The sequence below is a fragment of the Aythya ferina genome (genome assembly GCF_964211825.1).
Source record: "Aythya ferina genome assembly, chromosome: 3".
NCBI classification, from domain to species: domain Eukaryota; kingdom Metazoa; phylum Chordata; class Aves; order Anseriformes; family Anatidae; genus Aythya; species Aythya ferina.
Genome location: NC_140298.1, coordinates 83,945,371 through 83,967,616, shown reverse-complemented (window position 1 = coordinate 83,967,616; position 22,246 = coordinate 83,945,371). Strand labels below are relative to the sequence as shown.

Genomic DNA, 22,246 nt, shown 5'->3' with positions numbered 1-22,246 from the left:
GAACCCTGGCATACCTCGAGAAGTTTGGGAGAGATATCTGCTAACATCTAACAGTTTTCAATACCAAGAAGTTGCAAAATTTACAGTGATGTTCAGTAATGAAAATGTAAGCACCCCTTGCAGAGGAGATTTTTTTCTCTTTCAGAATTAATCATCTTATTTATCATCTTATTTTTTTTTGACCAGAACATCCGTATCAGCAGCTTGGAAGCAACTTGATGTTGTCTAAAGTTATCCGTGCCCTGCTTACCTACAAATAAACTTGTCTACATGTGGTCCCTGGATGAACTGCTCAATGGCAATGCAACTCCTGGCAATACAGGAGTTGAGTGAGGAGACTCACAAATAGAATTAAATTACCTGAACTGTAAGAATATCACTTTTGCTGACAAATTCCCATAAAATAGAAGACCTGTCTTGATACTTATTACCTGTGACAAACAACTTAAATGTAACTTGTTATGTCTGCCTTTTTAGCTACAGAGTATGGGGGAAAAGCACAGCTGAGAATATGCAACAGTATCTGCTGCCCTCAGTCTACTCCTCTTTTCAGGAACTGATTACATTGTTCTTTAGTCCTACTAAAATAATTATAAACGGGGCTCTTGCAAAAACCTAATTGACAAAGGTATCTTGTTAAAAAGGTTAGACTTTGCCTTCCTCATCTGAACTCTTGGGGTAAGCCCTGCAGGCAAATAACTGGTTAGTAACAGTGCTAGTGGCCAAAATAGGCATTATAACCCCACTGGGATGGGAGAAACGAGTGAGAATTTGAGATTCAGATTATCCTCAGTCATTGGCATGATTTGATTCAGCAACTTGTGGCTAAAGAGTTGTTTTAAGATGCAAGACCTTATTATTACAACTCTAAGTGAGAAAATACTGTTGTTTTCCTAAACAGTATTGTCCTTAATATTAGTAATTATTTTTTTTTTCTTTCTCAGGCATTAGTATTCATGATGCTGAACAGTTTGGCATTGAGAGTGTATTGCTATGTACAGTCTAATGTATAGTTTAATGAGTATTAATAAATAATAACTTTATTTTTTATCTGTTCATTTAGGCATTGAGATTTTATGTTGTAAATACAAGATTTGTTATAAAATATAAAAAATGTTCTTCAATATAATTTAATAATAACTTATTATAGAATCACAGTTAGAGTAAGTTACTTAATATACAAGGTCAGCTAGCATCAGCTGAAACATCTTGACAATTGTGCTAAGGTTTTTGAAAAGAACTGATATGAACAACAGTTCCTTTAGGGATTTGATTTAGGCTTGAAGGCTTGATGGTTCTCTTAAAGTTTTAATGACAAACCTCTAGAATTTGGAAACTGACAGGGTTCCAGACTGTAAAACCAAGCAGGTTTTCACATACATGTATTATTTATCCTGCTTTATATTCTTTATATGCCTGATATTTCATAAATTTTTCTTCATGTGTCAGCCCACAGCTCATTCTTTTCCCTTTTATCTTGTTTAGGAAAATTTTTGCCAGATACAGAAAATGCTTCTTGAGACTTTTGAAGTGTAAGTCTAGGCATTAATTACCAAATTCTTTCAAACTACCTTTAAAGTGAACTTTTCATAATTGACTTTGTAGAGGCTAAATGATAGTTAAAAGGTTTATAGGACTAAAAGGACACTAATTGATTTTGTGATTCTGTTTGAGTTCCAAACTACTGAACTGATTCATATTTTTGGAGGTATTTGAAAGGAACACACTATCCTTTCTCAGTTCTATTTTAAAGCTCAAACTTTTGTTTCTTTTTCAAAAACTTTTGAAAATCTTTTTTTTCATGGATAAAATCTATACAAGGTGGGTGTGTGCTTCTTATTCAGCTATATTTTTGCTGTACTTACATAATTTAGTATAATTTAGAAATGAAGTCATTGTCATGTTTCTGCAACAAAGGTACTAAATTTTTTTGCTTTGTTACACTACTGCTTGCATGCAACGGCACATGTTTTGTAGAATATACATTTTCTAGTTATATCCCATTCAGATAACTGACCAACCTCTTGTCTCAATATTTCTTCCTGGGTTAACACAGTCAGACTGCCTACCTTGGACACTGTCTCCTTCAAGATTTACTGTTTCTAAACTATATGGATTATTAAAAGAGAATATTAATGCTCAGGGGATAAAAGAAACATGTTAAAAGTAAGAAGAGAGCATCTATTATAAAAAAGGCACACTGAAACCATCAGTTTCATCAGCAAGTATGCTGGCTTTAATTAACAAAAATAGTTCTGCCTCTGAGAAACTGGAAATAGGTAAATTTCATAGTGATAAATATATGAGCTTCCCTCAGAGACCCTCACTGTACTTAAAATTATCCAATTTAATTTCAAAGATTTGTGTTGGAAGTATGCAGCTTAACTAGAAGGAATAGGATACCTGCTGTAAATCACCAATGTATATAGAGAGAAACTTTCATTTTTCAAGTGTTGTTGAAGTATGAAGCTGAAGCTACTGTAAATTGCATAATAAAAACAGACAAGTATCAGAAAGTAAGCATAGAAGAGATTTTGTAAGAAAATGAAGAATCTAGAAAAGTTATCAAAAATAATGGACATGTTGTGGGATTGAAAAACTCAAGTTATAAAAAGAAGAAAGACATGCGCTATGTCTTGTTACATTTACCCGTTTATATAAACAATTCTGGTTTTGTTTCTTGCAGTTTGACTGACACGTCAAAGAAACACAGAATGGTTGAGGTTGGAAGGGACTTCTGAAGATCACCTCGTCCAATAATGGTGAGCAGGATCACCTAGAGTACATTTTGCAGGATGGCATCCAGGAGGGTTTTGAATATCTCCAGAGAAGGAGGCTCCACAGCCTCTCTGGGCAGCCTGTGCCAGTGCTCTGTCACCCTCACAGTAAAGAAGTGCCCTCTCGTATTCAGCTGGAACTTCCTGTGCTTCAGTCTGTGCCCGTTGCCTGTTGTCCTGTTCCTGGGCACAACTGAAAAGACTGGCTCCACCCTCAGATATCTATATACATTAATGAGATCTCTCCTCAGTTTTCTCTTTTTTCAGGCTAAACAGGCCTGGAAACAGGCCTGTCCTCGTACAACAGGTGCTCCAGTCCTCTCATCATCTTAGTAGCCCTCCTCTGGACTCGCTCCAGTAGTTCCATGTCCCTCTTGTACTGGGGAGCCCAGAACTGGACACAATACTCCAGGTGCGGCCTCACCAGGGCTGAGTAGAGGGGGAGGATCACCTCCCTTGACCTTTTGGCAACACTCTTCTGAATGTAGCCCAGGATACTGTTGGCTTTCCTGTCCACAAGAGCACGTTGCTGGCCCATGGTCAGCCTGATGTCCACAATTAACCCCACATCAGGTCAGCCCCCAGCCTGTACTGGTGCTTGGGGTTATTCCTCCCTCAGTGCAGGACCCTTCACTTGCCCTTGTTGAACCTGATGAGGTTCCCCTCCGCCCAACTTTCCAGCCTGTCGAGGTCCCTCTGAATGGCAGCACAGCCCTCTGGAGTATTATCCACTCTTCCGAGCTTTGTGTTGTCAGCAAACTTGCTGAAGGTGCACATCCTTTCCATCATCCAGATCACTGATGAATAAGTTGAACAAGACTGGACCCAGTACTGACCCCTGGGGGACACTGGCCTCCAAGATCAGCTCGCGTTGGAAGGGACCTTAAGGATCATCTAACTCCAATCCCGCCCTGCCATAGGCAGGGATGTCACCCACCAGATCAGCTTGGCCAAGGCCCCATCCAGCCTGGCCTTGAACACCTCCAGGGATGGGGCATCCACAGCTTCTCTGGGCAACCTGTGCCTCACCACCCTTCTACAGTGAAGAATTTCCTCCTAATGCCTAGTCTATCCTCTTCTGGTTTAAGACCATTTCCCCTTGTCCTATGCCTTCTTACGGGTAAGACGTATAAAAGTTATAAAACGTGCCTGATTTTTACCCCAGATGAAGCTCCTTTCATCTGAGAAGCTTCCTGTGCTGCTCTGTGGAGAGCAGCCCATGCTGGAGCAGTGTGTTTCTGAAGGACTGCACCCTGTGGTACGGCTTCTGGGCTGGCACTTCATCCTCTTCACACCCTTCCTTCAGATATTTATATACACTAATGTGATCTCCATTTTCTCTTTTCCAGGCTAAACAGGCCCAGTACTCTCAGCCTGTCTTTGTACGACAGATGCTCCACTCTAATCTTTTTTTAGCCCTCCTCTGAACTCTCTCCCTTAGTTCTATGTGATGTGTAAGGCGCAGTCTGGAAGGGTTCTTGAAAAGCCTTTTCATCTCTTGGTGTTTGTAAATGTTTCAGTGGTTTATATCCATGTATATCATGCTCCATACGTACAGCTTAGACCATTTTGTTTACAAGCCCGCTGTCTAACTGCTGGAATAGTTTCAAAAATATATAAAATTATGTTGTGGGTAAAGGCTAAAGAAGACAGCTGTATCCATTTCGGAAATATTTTATCCTTTTTAGTATTATTTGCCCAGCTTATTTTCAAATGATTGTGCTTCAGAAATATTTTCTCCCTTTAATACCAGTCACTGAAAAAAATAATTTCTATTTATCATCCATTTTATAATGATTTTTTTGTATCTATAATTATTTGGCAAAGGACTGTTTTGTCTGTTCATCTGTGGGCATGTGTTTATAAAATAACTATTTATTATATATAACACACAACATATAAAGATAGAAGAGCATTTATCTTCTATATATTAGTATAAGATAACTGATACTAACCAATGTATCCTTAATTCAGTTACAAATAAATAAAATCATTTGACCTATGTTTAACAGAACTAGAAAATAATTGACTGAAAACCAGATAACTTAATTTGTCAAGAATAGTTTCTAATTCAGAAGACTTGATGAACCTATTTGGGAAATTTGGGCACTTAATTGTGAATATGAATCCTAATTCATTCAAACGTACATGGAAACACCTAAAATTTGAACTTGCCATCCTAGCATAAATGAGGTTTCTAAAACCTGTGTTGTTTAAGAGAGCTTTTTCTTTAAATTCAAATGTTAATGTTTTGCAGTTGGAGTTTGGAGTAGTTGTTTGACTTGCAATATCACAGCTTTGTTTTAGCTATTATCTAGCTACTCAGCTGAGAGACATTCTTGATTGTGCTAGACGTTAGTTTCCAGAGCATTATTTATTTAGAGAATTAGTTCTAACAACTACTTATAATAATCAAAAGACCATTCTTCTTATATTCATTATTTTTCCCAATAATCCTGTCAGCAGGATTGTTCCTTCTGCAATGGGGATTTGATTTGTTTGTTGAAAGAAAAACAATGGAGTCCGTTTGTTCCAGCTATATATATGTAGTCCTCTTTACATTTTTGTTCAGGTTGTTTGCCTTAAAGGCTGCAGAAGGCTCTAAGAGCAGGTTATTTACATGTGTGAGCAGAAGCGTTCAGACTTTCATTTTTGTTGATATTGGAATAGAAATACTCAAACTTCTTGTTTAAGACTAATAGAAGTATTTAATTTCCATGGGTCAGAGAACCAAAAGCAGGAGCCTGAATTACCATATTTAGGCAGCAGTAACATGGCGTGCAGGGGTGGAGTTAGAACTGGCTGTGATAAACTCGCTTACCAGCAAAAAACACCTTAGAGTAAAACAACTTTGAAGTTTCTGAAAGTTTCTGAAGTTTCTGAAAATATTTGATGAAAATCTTTCATATATTCCGTGGCTGAACTGTACGTACTTAACCACAAGAGAGCAGTGTCTTACCAGATCTATGCTGTAAATCTTAAATTTAAATAATTTTATTTTGTTGGTAATAGGTCTAACAGTAAATCCCTTTACATTTGTATCTTTTAGCGATTCTCACTAGATTGTAGAGGCACATGTTTCTAATTTACTAGTGTTTTTCTTATAGTTCATTTAGTATAAAAGAACTATATTTATTGTACTTGGATCAATAAAAACTCAACATCAGGCTAATTTATTCTTATGCACAAAATAAACTTGCTACTTCGTTTCCCTCCATGTTTAGCATCTAGAACAGACAGAAAATTTTATATGGTGAATTAAAGAGCTTTTCTAGCAGAAAGCTTTTCCTGAAGAAATATCCTCTCATATCCCATGTTAAAAAGACTCGGAGAAAATTTCTGTCTGTGATGTGGTACATAAGTAATGAGAATTGCCCCTGAATTGAATGGATTTTTATGAATAACTTTTAGATTCTACTAGAGAAAATACGTTGCTACTTTCTGATTCAATATCAAAGGGACCATCTGGCATAAAAAAATTACATTTTTTTTTTTCAGATGAAAGATTATACTTTGCTCCTATCAGTATGTACACCCTTTGCTCTTTATGTGTAAATAATGATTTGAACAAATTTAGGTGCAATCTTAAGACTAAATAAGAGTAAGTTTGCAGTAAGTTTGCAGAAAGTGTTAACTTTCACTGATGCTTCTGCATCACTATTGATTTCATCAGAGTTGCTGCAGTGGAACTTAACACAGCATTTGTCTCCAGATTAAATAAGCATACCTAACCTGTACCATACCATAGTTCACCTTGAACTATGAAGAACTTGGGATATGGTCCATCGGTCTGCTGCAAGAGACTAAGCTGAAAACAGAAAGATTTCATCTTCCTGAAGTTAGTTTTATGATAATTTGCTGAATTTGTAGAACATAATCTAGAAATAAAATAAAGCTTTTAGCTTGGCTGCAACATTTAAGTGAAGGTGTCTGTTTCTGCCTTGTGTTTCAGAATTAGAGCCACCTGCTGTAATGCAGAGCAAGCCACTGAGCAACAGCTGCTGGGTAAAAGGAGTACAGAGAAATTCAAAGTAAGCTTAGTTTTAGTTTCTTCACATTGTGTTGTTGCCTTATGATTGTTTGATGCACTGTGATCTTATAGTACACAGACTGTATTTGTTCCTTTTTTTTTTTTTTTTCTTTTTAAGGTAGTGAGAACTGTAGAAATATCCTTTAAAAGTTACAAAACCACAGTAGTTGTCATTGAGGGTGGTTGTCTGTGCTACTACTGGTGAGTTTTTTCTTTGTCTTTCAGATTGCTGTTATTCTGTATGTGCATTCCACAGTTTGTTACTTACTTTGTCCAGATGGTATTTTAGTTGTCTTTCTTCCATTACCCTTTTTCTAGCAATTATATTGCTTGAATTGTATACCGTATTTGACTGCCATCTACTGAGGCAGACTTGATAAACCAGACTGTTTTTGTTACGCTCTTTGCTTGTGAGGAAGTGTTTCTGAATAAAGGTCAAACTCAATGTTCTTGTTTTTAATTTTGTTAAGTTAGGAGCTACTGTACCAGCATGTATAGTGGGAAAGTAATCTGAAAGTCAGTGTGTTTTGTAATAATAAAAATATGTAGTTTGAAGTTTTACTTTGATTCGACTCAGGTGAAATGTGAGCATTATCAGCAGCTCCTGTTCCTTATCTGCCCTTTTGACCATTCAAATGTTTTTGAAATGGTTGTGTTTGCTTCTATTCCTCTTGTATTCCCTGTCTGTGTTTATACAGATTATAATAAGGTTTTGCTTGTTGTGGTTCTACAAAGGTCTATTTTTTTTTTCTCCAAATCTTCTAGTATGTCTTCAGTCCTTTAGTTATTTCTCAGTAATGGCATAGACTTTTTAAAGCTGTGAAGAGTATACATGTACTTTGTGTTTTGTATGTTAGAACAAAAAGGCTGCTAGTAAAACTGATCTCTACAAAATAGTTTGCTCTATAACTTAATTTGTCAGTATTATGTTTCTTACAATGTTGAATTAGAATTTTGAGGTCACAAATAAAGGAATATTAACATCTGGTAAGCTAAACAAACAGAATTAGGGAGATCCCACTACGTGCTTTGTGAGCTAGTAGAGCTGTTGCTAGGAGAATAGCCTGAGCTTGAGAATACCCTAAGCTAGTAGTTGCCTGGGGAACCCACAGAAACTTGCTCTACTTCTACACAGCTGTACAAATTTGCTATCTTTTTCTTTCCCATAGTCCTCCTTCTAGCATAATAAGAGCTATGGAGGAAGGAGGTTGCATTGTGATCATAGGACCAAGTCCTTATTCTCTAGCATACAGATCTCCATTATAATCAAGACCAGTGATGTGTGGTCAGACCTTCACTGAGCAAAATTAATTGTGAAGAGCTGATCTGATGTGAGTTGAGGGTCATGAACATCACGTGTGGTAATGGTCACTTGTGCTTTAATTTGAAAGTTATTGCTGATCAGATGATTAAACAAGAATTGAAGTCTCACTAATTGCATAGATTTTAGGGGGAAAAAAAAAGTATTTACTTCAAAAAAAAAGTCACTTTTTAAGCAATTCTTCTTTAAGTAATTCTTTTCTAATGGAGGAATAAGTTAAATCTTGATAGTTAGGAGTGAAATAAAAAGACAAACAAACCTTGAACTGTGGATGCTTAAACAGTGTGAATCTGAAATTTCTAAAGAAGTTGGCTGAAGGAGGCTTCTGGCCTTGTATGTTCGTTTTGAATAAACCTTGGAAAACTATTGTGGTATCTAAATTTTCTTTTTAAGTAGAGTAAAATGGGTAACTATAAGTCAATTAACGTGTCTAGTTCTAGGCAAAAAGATTGAATATGTATGGTGAGATCCTATTGCAGCTTTGGAAATGTCTAGGTAATTACTGGATTAATCTAATGTATCTTTGTTAGGAAATAGATATTTTAAATCATGTTTGACAAAAAATAGCTGTAATATAAAGTGTATTGTTAATTAAAATATAGCATTCATATTATCCATAAAATACATGTTAAATAGATGTAGAACTGATTAAATGCCACATAATAGCAAGTAAGGAAGTGTTTCCGCTAGGATTATAGGGAATTCTTCTAGGTTAATGAGATTAACCTAGATTAACATGCTTTTAGTAATGAATTTGTGGATAATTAAAAAAATAATAATATTTTAATTTTGAGAAATAGTGAAGATGGGAGTGATGGCAAATGATAATACTGTAGTAAATTAGGTCCTCGGAAACAGAGTACGTTCTAGTACAGCTGGATGGAAAGCGATAAAGGAGTTCTCTTCAAATTGTGTGAAGACACATTTGTGCACAATTGTGCATCACAGTCTACAACTTCCTTGTAAGGGGGTGTCGAGAGGCAGGAGACCTTTTCTCCATTAACACCAGTGACAGGACCCGCGGGAACGGGGTTAAGCTGAGGCAGGGGAAATTTAGGCTTGACATAAGGAGGGGATTCTTCACAGAGAGGGTGGTTGCACACTGGAACAGGCTCCCCAGGGAAGTGGTCACTGCACCAAGCCTGTCTGAATTTAAGAAGAGATTGGACTGTGCACTTAGTCACATGGTCTGAACTTTTGGGTAGACCTGTGCGGTGTCAAGAGTTGGACTTGATGATCCTTGAGGGTCCCTTCCAACTCAGGATATTCTATGATTCTATGAACTTATAATTTGTGCCTGGTATTTTTCAGAAACAGAATGTCTGTTTCTGTTTACATTGAAATGATATGGCTGTGAATGCATGAAGAGAAATAATAATAAATAAGGTACTAAAAAACTCTTTTTCTGACAGAGAGAAACATAATAGTAACCAGTAGCAGGAAGTGAAAGCTAGAATAACTTAAGTGAGAGTTCATTTCAACAGTGAGCATGACACCTACAATAGGAAGTGATGACTTTTCATTACTTGTTCTCTATACTATAGCCTAAAAAGTAGTTTTAAAGTAAATTCTCTACAGAGTACAGAAATATAAACAACACCTTGTTTTCTCCCTCCCCCCCCAAAAAACAAAACAAAACAAAAAAACCACACCAAAACTCCCTATGAGTTCTAGACGATCAAAACTTATTACATTTAAAAGCTCAGGTCTCAGGTATATGAATCTGTTAGGTGAACTTTCTAAGAGATTTTTCTTGGCTGAGTTACCTCTCAGAAAATGAGAAGTTATTTCTCTTTCCTTTTTCTCAGTCGAATTAGGAGTTCCTTATGTTACTTCCTGCAGGAAGCTCTGAAGTATGTTTATTTTCTAATGTATTTATCATAGCTTATTTCACAAAGAGACCAGCTTTTTATTAAAGGTATTTGTATCTTTTACACTTTAAAAGTACTTTCAGTTTCAGAGGGAGGAGTCTGTGCTACTTCTGAAAGTGCAACTCTGCTCATTTGCAGAGCTTTAAGAAGAATCCATACTCTGATGGATCTCAGTAAAATTTAAGTTTGTAGATGTGCTGTGCCAGCTGAAAAATGACATCTGCATTATTATATAAGATGTTCCTGAGAGCAATATAACACCCACAGGCAAAACTCTAAGCTGTCAAGTAACTCAAGAGTGATGATGTAAGTTCCCCCTTTAAATTAATGATACTGAGGTACCAGAAAGAATGAACTGTAGTTGGACTAGCGAAGGAGTAAACTCTTTCCCAGAAGAAAACAGCAAAATGTATATACATTTTTAAACATACTTATGTCTGATCAGTTCACTTTTTCCACAAAGTTGAAGGAGATTAACTACTTTATCATTAAAATAAATGCTTTCCTTTCAGATCTAGTTCTCCACAGGATCTGTGGTGGTTTTCTTTTGAGTTTTGAAGTAACATGAATTTGTTATTAAATTGCATGTTTTGTGAAGACTTGTGGTAGAAGCAGCATAGCAGTATTGTTCATATCTCTTGTAGGGTTCTGGTCTAGTAGTAGAGTGCTCCAAAACGTTACCAAAGTGAAAATAAATAGAGTTCATCTTTAGCTAGCATTTCATGTACAACGTGACTTTTGAGCTATAATAGCAAAAAATGGCTGATTGTTTTGTAAGCATCCTATATCTGAAAGGCCAGGTTCTGTAAACATGTAGGCTTACATAACGGAACTGCTCAGAAAGAAAATAAAGGCTGTTGGTAATGCAAGGTTACGTACTGGTATGTTTAAATCTCGTGCAGAGGAAAGGTGTGGCAAAGAAAGATTAAATTCAGGCTCTCTTCCTACACTTTTTCCTAAGCAAACACTTCTTCCTAAGCTTTTTGCTTTCTAATAATTGCATTGAAATATATTTATCCAATACAAAATGTGCAAGATACAAATAAAGTGGTCTTTGGGGAAAAAGTAATGTCTTCTTGAATCTGACCCTGAATCTACCATATGTTTTAGTACTTCCTATTTTCTTTGGATTTTGATTGCCTGCAGTGAGTAGCCCTGAGTTTGCCTCCAGGTGTTGATAGGTCCTGTTATAGAAACGAGGCCAGGTATCAAATACATGTATAGATCCAACGCTAGTTTTATTTTCTTTGGAGCTACATTTCTTTCATGAGCATGCTTATGCATGAACTAAGTTCACAGGAATCCTCTGAATATACAAGTAAAAGCTTTGGATTTGGACTGTAACAGTTCCTGACCTGCATTAGTAGGGCATGAAAGTTTTGCTCTAGACCAAAGCTTGATTTATGTACAGTACATTTTCTACAAGGTTATGATTTTAGTAATACTTGTTTTTATCCATGGATTTTCTTTTTGTTTATGTAAATGTTCAGCACCCTTTAACCTTTAAACACATAGCCGAATTTAAATGTTTTTTTGTCGCAGCGACTTCCTTTTTTTTTTTTTTTTTTTTTTTTAATTTTTACTTTGTTTTCCCTTGCTAGGATTTGGGAAAACAGAAGCTCTCAATCTGTCTGTTCAATTATATTTATTTTTTTAGTCATATTATTAATTTTTCTTTTGCTGTTAAGTTTGGTGATTCATTTCAACATGCTAGCCTACGTTATATTTGTATTGAACCATTAAACATCAACATCTGTACAGACAGTGGCTATGCACAGTAGGAAGATGTATTGACTTAGCTGTTGTTGAAACTAACACTGCTAAAATCCATTCTGGAACATTCTGAGTGGTTTTCCAATGCTGACAATGTAAAATTTCTGGAGAAACCATCACAACTCCATCCATATATAGGACAGATCTCCAAGGGGTTTCCTTCTAGAATCTGTTCTGCAATCCAGCTTGCATTCAGGGACATATGGAAATGCTTTTTCTTATGATTCTGAAGGATTTCTTTCTCTCTCTCTCTCTCTCTCTTTTTTTTTTTTTTTTTTTTTTTTTTTCTTTTCCTTCCAGAGAGTGCATTTAAAATACTGTCTAAATAACACTGAAACCAAAGATATTTCCTGCTCCTATATTTGACTCTGTTGTGGCATATGCTCTGCACAAACTGTGAGCATTGTTTCTAAAGACTTTGAGGTAATGGATAAATTCTGGCTTTAGAAGCGTATCAAAATCAACAAGAAGAGTCCCAGCAGTGGCAAAATGTCTATCAGCAATAACATTTTTCACTTAGAAGCATGCACCTGTGGAGAATGTCAATGCTTTTAATATTTTCAGTTAAAGTTCACAAAGCTCATATATGTTGCATGTATCATAAATAACACGGTCCACAAATGAGAAGTGAAATTAAAACTGAGCAGTGATATTAAGGAGAACTAGATACTGGAACTGAACCAGAGAATCGCAGAATTCAAAGCCAGGCTGGATGGGGCCTTGGTCAACCTGATCCAGTGGGTGGCATCCCTGCCTGTGGCAGTGGGGTGGGAACTAGATGATCTTTAAGGTACCATCCAATGCAGGCCATTCTATGAAAAGAATGGCTGAGGCTGGAAGACCCTCTGGAGGCCTTCTGGATCAACCCCCCTGCTCAAGCAGAGACACCCAGAACAGGGTGCCCAGTACTGTCCAGGCAGCTTCTGAAGATCTCCAAGGAGGGAGACTCCACAACATTTCTGGGCAACCTGTGCCAGTGGTCCATCACCCGCAAGGTAAAGACGTGCTGCCTGGTGTTCATATGGAACCTCCTGTGTTTCAGTTTGTACCCACAGCCTCTTCTCCTGGCACTGGGCGTCACTGAAAAGAGCCTGGCTCTGTCTTCATTGCACCCTCACTTCAGGTATTTATACACACTAATAAGATTCTTCCCCTGAGCTTCCTCTTTTCCAGACTAAACAGATCCAATTCTTCCTGACACTCAACATAGGAGAGATGCTGAAGTCCCTTGGTATCTTAGTAGCCCTCTGGGGGACTCTTTCCAGTATGTCCACGTCTCTTTTGTATTGGGTGGCCCAGAATGAGACAGTATGCTAGGTGTGGCCTCACCAATGCTAAGTAGAGGGGAAGGATCACTTCTCTTGACCTGCTGCCTATACTTTGCCTAACACAGCCAAGAATACTGGCAGCAAGGGCCCACTGTTGACTCATGCAACCTGGTGACTCCCAGGACTCCCAGCTCCTTTACTGCAGAATTGGGTTGCCCCCAGCATGTTCTGGTGCTGGGTTTGTTCCTCCCCAGGTTCAGGACTCTGTGCTTCTCCCTGTTGAACTTCATGAGATTCTTGTCAGCCCACCTCTTCAGACTGTCAAAGTCCCGGTGGATGGTTGCACAGCCCTCTTGTCAGTCTCCCATGTCTGACTTTGGGTCGTTTGTGTGAATATGCTGAGGGTGCACTCTTACATTGTCCAGATCATTAATGGAGATGTTAAACAGGACTAGAGCCCGTATTGATCACTGGGGTACTCGTTTCTGGCCTCCAACTAGACTTTGCACCACTGACTACTATGCTCTGGGCCTGGCTGTTCAGAGTTTTGGATCCACCTCCCTGTTTGCTCATCCAGCCCATACATCAGCAGCTTCTCTATGAGGATCCTACAGGGGAAAGTCCAAACTTACTGAAGTCCAGGAAGACAGTATTCACGGCTACCCCCTTGTTCATCAGGCTGGTGATTTCATTATAGAAGCTTATGAGGTTGGTCAGGAATGATTTCCCCTTGGTGAATCCATGCTGACCGGAACAATAGTAAAAGACAACTCCCTGTTATTTAAATACTTAAACAGGGAAATGTTTTCCCCGAGGTTTGAAAATCCTTCCACTGTATATTTAAGAGAAAGATACAGAAATACTTTCTTTAGTGGTAAATCCATTTGCACTCCATCCCTAGAGCAAAGCTAAGGGTGAATTTAGACAGAAGTTCATTTCAGAAACAGTGCAACAGACATGATTTCTCTGTTGGTAGGAAGGCGAGGCAGTGGGAGGATGGCAACAGAAGTTTTGCTGTCTTGACAATCCAGTGTCTTCAGCAAATTAAGGACATGCTTTCTAATCAACTGGTTATACCAAAGAACTTTGGACACTTTCTTTTTTATTTATTTATTTATTAGTTGTCATTCTTTGACATGATGAATACTTACAGCAGTATGTTAAAAAAGGTACAGTTAAGTCTCTTGGCATCACTGCATAGCAGTCACAGCATTTTCACACAATCTAGTGCTTCCTTTCAGAATGATGCATATGGCATATATACGCACATATGGGGGCTGATTCTTGGTCCCAGTGAAGTTGGTGGGACCAGTGTTTGGCCCGTAGAGTTGTACAAGATATGTGAATATGTATATATAAAATGCTTTACAATAAACATGACATATACAATCTTGAATTCAAAGATAAGCAGAATATATTTTACATCCAAGTCAAACTTATGCTCTGCACTTAAAGTTTATGTACCTAAAATATTGGATGGATTATAGAAACAAATAATACAATAATAGTTTGCACCAATCAAGGTATTTTGGATACATATTCATGATATTCATGGCATGAAGCTTGCCGTGTGTGTGTTTTTTAATATTATTATTTTATTATTATTTTATTTGGGTTTTGGCATGTCTTTTTTTTTTTTTGGATTTGCAGGATCTTAATTCAAATTTAAGTATTAGCTCTGTAGACCATGAGCTGGGGGTGGTGGCATCAGGAGGGGAATGGGAGAACCTTATGGACAGCTTAGCTGAGTAACTTAGAATGTAAGGCTATAAATTATGTATGTTATCCTGACTGATACCTGAAAATAAAAAAGTGACTACTTGAGTGTTTCTCCTTTTCAAGAGAGTCGATTCGGAAGGGCTCACATGCATTCTGTCTGTTTTGCTGCAAACTTCTAATAGTTCAATCAGAGCTTAGAAAAGCTGGTGAGATAACTATGCAGTTTGAAAACTGGTTTATTACATTTACTGTGGTAGCAGCCTTCTCACTGATCATACTGTGACTTTGCTTTTTTTTTTTTTCCCCACAAAAACCGATACTTCATACAAAAAATATCAATGTGTTCAATACTAGGTTAGACAGAACTGCAGATCCTCCATAGACTCTACTTAATGGCACCTATTCCTCTGTCTGTGTTTTTCAAAAGCACACATTTTTCATACTCCTTTTTTTTTTTCCCTGTTTTGGTTGGTGGCCAGAATGTTGACCCTTAGAAATGCAAAGGCTGGTCAAACCTTTACTTAATGAAAGTGCATACGTATGCATTATTTTAACCATGCTAAAAAATTCATTAATTTTTTCATCAATTTTATTTTTCATCAATTTTATTAAAAATAAAAAATTAACCATGCTAAAAATTTGTTGTTTCATTAGACAAGGTGATTGAAATCTAGCAAGTATGCTTGGTGTACCCAAACCCTCACCCCCAAACAAACAAAAGAAAAAACAAAAAACCCCACAAAAACTGAAGCCAACAAACCCCCAACCCCCCAACCAACCAAACCAACGACAACAACAAAAAACCCTGTTCATTTTAAGAGCAGCTTTTCAAAGTTTATTAGGAAGCTTTAACTTGGTGAGAGCAGTCTCGTAATAGGCCCCATAGGCTCTAATTACAGAAAAGGTCTTGGTTGTACTGTAGCTATAGCAGATCTTGATGTGCACTAAGCTCTCCTGTTGGACCTATTTTTTGGAAGCTCCTCAGGAACAGCACAACAATGTGTCTGTCAAGAGCTTTTTATGCTGCTAGATGCCAGGTTTATTTAACTAAACCTCAGAACATTTTTAAAAATTCTTTGAACTAGATGGAAAATGGCTTCAATTTCTTAGTAAAAAGGCAAAACAAGGGAAATGATATTCTTTTGTAGGTACTTAAGTGCTTGTAGGCAGCACATTATACTGCTTGTATAATGTCCTAATAATTGTCCTAAATCTGTCAGAAGGAAAGATATATCTAAAAAGCCATAAAGCGGTGATACTCCCACCCCCACCATCAGGTGGTTAAAAAGGCGTTTATGTCCTATAGTTAGAAATAATTTTATTCTACAACAACTCCTTCTCTTTGATGGTTATCGTACTTCTAATATGTGAGTCCCATTTAGAAGAGGGAGGAAGGAGAATGTTTTCTACCACTTACAGCTTATAAAATGGTAGAGGAGAAGAAAAGCATCTCTCCCAAGATGCTTTGTTTTCTCATAGTTAGTGATTTCACCTTCCTATTTCACTGGATTTCAGTCCCTTTCTCTGAAGATACATGTCCAATAAATTAGTAGGCTAAAACATCCCTTACTAAACCTTATGCTTTTTGTTTTCCTTTAAACATATTAGTCACCTTATGCGCACAAAATTTTTGTCTAACAAAGTCAATGTTCCCTGCAATGGAAAAAAAAATCTACATCTCCCTTGCACTTCTTTAAGTGAGCATTATCTTCTCAAACACCTTCTAGTGCCTATTTAAGTGCTTTCTTTGTTGGCCTGTCCAAAGTAATCGTGTCCAAACATGATTATATGGACAGATATTTTGTAAAAGAGTTATACTGATTTGATGTACTGGGGGCTTACAACAACATTGCACTTTGACTGAATACAATTAGTTTTTTCTGGGGGCAGGGGAGAGGGCAATCACTTTGGTGCAATACAGTAGTGTCCAAGAATGCAATCTCATTGAAACGATTGAAGCTTAAGGAAAGCTTCACAGAAGAATATCTGATCTGAGGTTATGACATAGATAAGGCCATGTATCTTTCAAAAACAAAGAGAACATAGGGTTCATAGAATTCCTCAGCTATTACGGTAGGTAAAAGGATTTTTCTTAACAGATTGCCTGGAACGTATTTTATTTCCTTCAGTGAGTGAGACAGATCTAGCAGTCTGTTGAAGATTTTTTGTTTTATTTTATAAATTAAAAAAAATATAAATGCATTTAGATGCCAGCTATCTAAGTAGGGAATGTGGGGGAGAATATCAGCTACACTACAACATCACTCGAGAAAACAATCGGACTCCAGAATTACTAGAATGTCGTGCTTTGTAGATCACTATGCTATTTAATAGAAATTCACACTCTAGAATAAATGTTAGTTGTGTTGAATTGTCATATTATGTGGTGTTGCTGTGGGGTTTTGGCTTTTACCTTTCTGTTTGTTTGTTTTTTGAACTTAAACTTCAGGCTCTGTGAAGCATTTGCCTAGACTGAATGTGCAAGGTGCCATGAATTAACAGCACGGACCCATATGGAATGTGTTTGAAGTTTTCAAGAAGTTATCCTGCCAGACTTCATTCCTTAATGACCTTTGATACACCTTTGATAGTGGAAAGGCAGTTCAGAATCATAATCGTATGGTTTTGGCAGCTATCAGAAAATGAAGGATGCTAAAAGTTAAGGCTTTTATCCACAAACAATGGTGTATATTAATAAACTCTATACCATATTTACAAATGCTTTCTCTTGTATTAAAACTAACAGTATTCTGTTCACAGTGCCAATGTTTTTACAGGTAGCAATCCCACAGTACTCCAGTATTTTGGCATGGGAATCAGTAGCGCTTCGTATTTACAGAAAATGTACACGTATGAATATAAACATGTTACTTGAAACAGTACTCAAAAGATAGATCTGTTCATGTTTTAAAGGTTTAGACTGTACAACACCTTCCCTTTCATTTGCGAGGGAATACTGTTCCTTGCAATGAGAAGATGCCTGTCTTTTATCCAAAGTGGCATAAAAATGATTACCAAAATGAGCCTTGTTACACTGGAGTTGTGTATATGGAGAGTAACTTCAGTCCAAGGTTTATAGATCTGTTTAGTGCACAGAATACAAAAGTTAAAAAGGTTTTTATTTTAATTACTAAAATAACCAGATTCTCTCTGCCCTCTGTGAGCGCTGTCTCACTCAACCAGTGTCCTCTGGGTTCTGAAGATGCTGGTGGTTTAATGTGCAGCCCAGCTGCCAGACTGGAAAGTGTATGGTGCTCTGGGCCTATATACATATGTCACAGTATGACTCATGGTAAATGAATACATAACCAAGAGTGCCACTATCTCCTCTGTTTTCTCAGTAATCTTCCCTGCTTCATGGCAGCAGTAACTGGCCCGGCTTCAGTACTGCTGGCTGGGACTCCGCATTCAGGCAGTTCGTGATCAGAAGTGACGAATGGCATCAGGCATGCGCAGAACGAAGAGGGGGAGAGGAAGATGAAGGAGATCCAGAAAGGAACCCAGCAGAACCGTGGGTTTGTTCATGAGGACCCTTACAGCTTCTGCTTTGCTGTTTCTTCCCTTTCCATGGTCTTGACAACAGGCTCTTAGCTCCCCGGGGTTTTGCTTGCTGCTGTGATCAAGACAGAGATAGCAGTGCTATAAGGAAAAGTGCAAAGCTGCCACTAAGGAGTCTCTTCTTCATTTAAAGTCTGTTCCTGGCTGCCAGTCACTTGACCTGAGTGGTCATTGCTCCTACTACTGCTGTGTTGCTTATGGAGCAAACTCCTCCACTTGGCCTTGTTCCTCCTGAGATGGTTTAGCATATTTTCAGATAAGGGGGTATCTCCTGTAAACTGGGCCCACCTCTCAAAGAGTGGCTCTACAATGTACGTCATGAACCCTGGGGAAAGAAAGTACAGCAGGTGAGGAACAAATTCATTTCCTGAGGGCATTTCCCCAGAGAGTGCCTCAAGAGAATACAGCAATACAAGTAGCAGAAACCTTGAAGAGAAGTAACAATAAACCCTCCAGCAGTTGTCAGCTTCTCTTGAAACTGGCGACTTCTGACCAGCGCATATGATGAAGGTCTGGATCTATCTGTATGTGTAAATAATGTCAGAGACCATCCTACTCTGAGATTTCAAATTAGAAAGTAACCTACGTACAATCACATGTGATGGTTGTGATTTTTTTCCATACATATTAGAATGACCCCTTTTTTCCTATTTAATGATTCTTTTTATTGAATGGTTGGTTTGGACAGGTTTCTTTTTTATTTAGGTTGAGAGAGCTGAGAATGGGCTGTAGTGGTGTCTGGGCACCATCATGTACCTGAGGTCATCACTACAAAAGCAGTGAGTGCTGCTGTGGCTATTCTGCTTCCCATTCCAGAGCTTTCCGGGCGTGTATTAACTTGAGGGCTTCTGTATGCTATGCTGTATGTCATAGATGCCTTTTGTACTGCAGAGTGCAGACAAGGACAGTGCTTGAAATTTGTGCGCTGACCTTTACTGTCACATGGGAAGACTATGCCACAGCTTCTCTGCGTCAGAAAGGTTTGTCTATTCTGACCCACAGGGGAATGGCTTTAACTTTGGGTTGGCTTTTGTACGAGTACAGCCGACAACACCTACTCTATGCAGGGGTGGCTTGTATTTAAGTGAGTTGTTACAAAATCTCTTTGATAGAAGAAAACAAATGCAAACGCTTTTAAGATTTAAACTGCAGTTTGATTCCAACAAAAAGGAGCTCAGAAAAAAAACAAATGTTTTAAAAACAGCTGTTTTCTTGTTGTATGGGTACAGAGAAAATGTAGTAGGTTTATTTGCACATCATGTCTTACGTGTCTGTAGGCTGCTGTAACCTTTATATGGTTGGGTTTATAATTGTGAAATGGCTGGACAGGCCTGACACAAAATGAAATTGCTATCTGGGGATTGCTGCAAACCCTGTGGCTGGTGTCTGAGGTCTGCCGGGTTCTTCTAGTTAAAGAACATTGACATCCATGTCAGGACTGTTAGCTGAGTTGCCAGCATGAATGGAAGAGAAACTGTGCAGCTTCATGGGGAGTGAGCAGTGCAGGTGGGACTGGGGGAAGCTCAGGGTGGGTAGCTGTGACCTGAGGTGGCTCTAAACTGTAAGCTGTGGCTAACTTTGCTGTATATATACATATATTATTTTTTTTTTGCTGCTCCTAAATGAATTATTTATGTGGATGAGCCCTGTTTAAGTTTTATTGGGTGTTTGAACCTAGCTGCAGTAAAGTTTTTACATCAGTTAAGCTGAACCTGATCTCTCTAGTAAAGTGAATCAGCTTTGCCCAAGCAATTATGTGAGAGAAAAAGCCCACCAGTATTGTCTATTATCAGACAATTTATTTTAAATAATTGTTTCTGCCTCATGTTTTTTTTCTGGCAGGGGGAAAGGAAGATGAACACCTTAGCAGCACTTGTGAGACACCTTAGCAGTTGTGAGACAGGTAGTATTGCATAGCTACACAGCTGTCTACTTAGCATCCTGTGCATATGGTGTGAAACTGCAGATACATTTATGGGAACACCAACTGCAAGCTAACCACTGGGCTGCTGAGAGTTTTCTGCAAACACTGCCCTGGGGTCACGCTCCCTGCTTGAGATCAATCTGCTGTCCTGCACAGGGAGGCTGTGGGGATGTCAAGGTGCAACAAGAGGGAAGAAGTGAAAATTGCTCAGTGCTCTACAGGGTTTGTGGAGGACAAGTTAAAGTGCTGAAAAAAGATGGGAAGATGGAGAAACTTGTGTCCTGACTTCTTGCCCCTAAATCTCCAGAGAACTGCTACTAGGGGAACAATGAATATGGTCTGAAGGCTCTTAATGAATCAGTCATCTTTTCACCTCCTGCTCCCAATTCTGCAGCAACCTGCTACTGCAGGAGCATTGTGATATGGAGTGTTTATGAAGAATCTGTGGGAAACTGGACAGAAAAATTATGGTGACACCACTTTAAACTGGAATGCTTCTCAGTATGCTCAACTGTTGTGGGGATGCTTTCTCTCATCATCGCAAATAACAAAACTGCTCCATTGAAATAAGCTTGCACCTGGCTGATCATCCTCGAGGTAAGGTCATGTGTCATCTCATGAAGTCAATCCTAGATCAAGTGTTCGGGATTCACAAAGTTGACCTTGGCTGTTGATTCACTGGGTTTATGTCACAGATGGATTTTATTGCATATCGTGTTTCAGTTTCTGTTTGAGCTTGTGCCATACTGTGATAAACATGAAGAGAACAGGATGAAGCTAAAACTTACCTATTTGTATGCTTGGTATTGTATCCTTCTGCTGATTACAAAGAGGACTTATTTCCAGTTCAAATTTTTGTTCCAGGTCACCTACAATGTAAAAAGAAAATAATTTGCTGCCACTTATGTCTGTTCTCCATACCTACATCAGACTTGTACGGTGACTGCAACTATGTGGATTTAATCAGTTGTAGTCTTGCACCAATGAAAACCATGTTAGATGTCTAAGTACTTTCATTTTTTGGACTTTTTTTTTTAAGCATCAGAGAAACTAAGCAAGCATAGAAAGAAAAATATCTCTAAGGAAAGGTGAGTTTTGAAAGAACTTTAAATGTGAGCACTTAAGTGTTCTGAGGACCTTTGTTTTAAAAATAGCCTCTCTCACTTCCTACTAGAAAACTGCAGAAAACATATTCTAGAAAAAAAATCCTCATCTTGGTTAGTATGGTTGTGTGAGTTGCTCTTGTGTGCTTGTGAAAATTGCTGTTAAAGGCCAGCTCAATGGAGCCTGGAAGTATAGACTCTTTCCTAGCCACAGTATGGTAGTGATGAGACCTGCTACCTATAAGCTAAGCTGTGCTGCTTGTCCTTTTTATTTACTAATATATTTAATAATAAGGATGTTGTGAGTGCTGTTTAGAAGAAACATTCCCATAAATCAGACAAAACATTACATTCAACCTCAAAATAAACATTTTGCTTCAAATCCACTGATTTTGTTTAAAAGCTTTTTTTAATTGTCCCCTCTGATTTTTGACTTAAATGGTTTAGTGCTGGTTGGCCTCTATAGCCCAGTACATACTATGTGCATTTTTAAGCTTTCCCCTTCTCCTCCCTGCAGCATGAAATAGCTTCTTAAATGTAAGTGAGGGGCGTATTTTCAGTTTTAACTAGATATTTAGGAAATACCAGGGAAATGTTTTGAGCTTCACAAACAATCAAAAGGAACTATTCATCAACACTGAGACAAAGTGAGTTTATGTTTCCAAATGTGCAGCTTGTTTGTTCTCTTCTTCCCTTCTACCCACTTCAAGAAATCTTTGACAGATAAAAGAGAACTCCAGTGATGTAAGTATGCTGGGTTCCAAATGGTTTGCATGTATGGCTCAAACTGTACCAACATCTTGTCTTTGACATTTGACATTCTCATTTAATTGAGAAAGACAAGATTTTTCTTAGCATGGTAAGAACTTACTTAAAGGATGGTCCTTTTTTTTTTTTTTGTG

General features: G+C 38.0%; 1 protein-coding gene and 1 long non-coding RNA gene across 4 annotated transcripts in view; one reads left to right on the top strand and one right to left on the bottom strand.

Moving 5' to 3' along the window:
* Positions 1 to 6,692: 6,692 nt before the first annotated feature.
* On the top strand, positions 6,693 to 21,730 carry LOC311434217. Its single transcript, XR_014691321.1, has 2 exons — positions 6,693 to 6,808; positions 20,160 to 21,730. It is a non-coding gene; the product is annotated as an uncharacterized lncRNA (long non-coding RNA).
* The window catches only part of PDE7B (phosphodiesterase 7B), a 175,290-nt gene continuing 168,615 nt past the window's right edge, over positions 15,572 to 22,246 (bottom strand). For all 3 annotated transcript variants that reach the window (XM_084514234.1, XM_084514233.1, XM_084514232.1), the window contains 2 exons: positions 21,030 to 21,110; positions 15,572 to 18,642 (listed from right to left, as the gene is read on the bottom strand). In XM_084514234.1, coding sequence (XP_084370360.1) covers positions 18,425 to 18,642; positions 21,030 to 21,110 — 299 coding nt within the window. In that variant the 3' untranslated portion in view covers positions 15,572 to 18,424. The remainder of the gene's footprint in view (positions 18,643 to 21,029; positions 21,111 to 22,246) is intronic.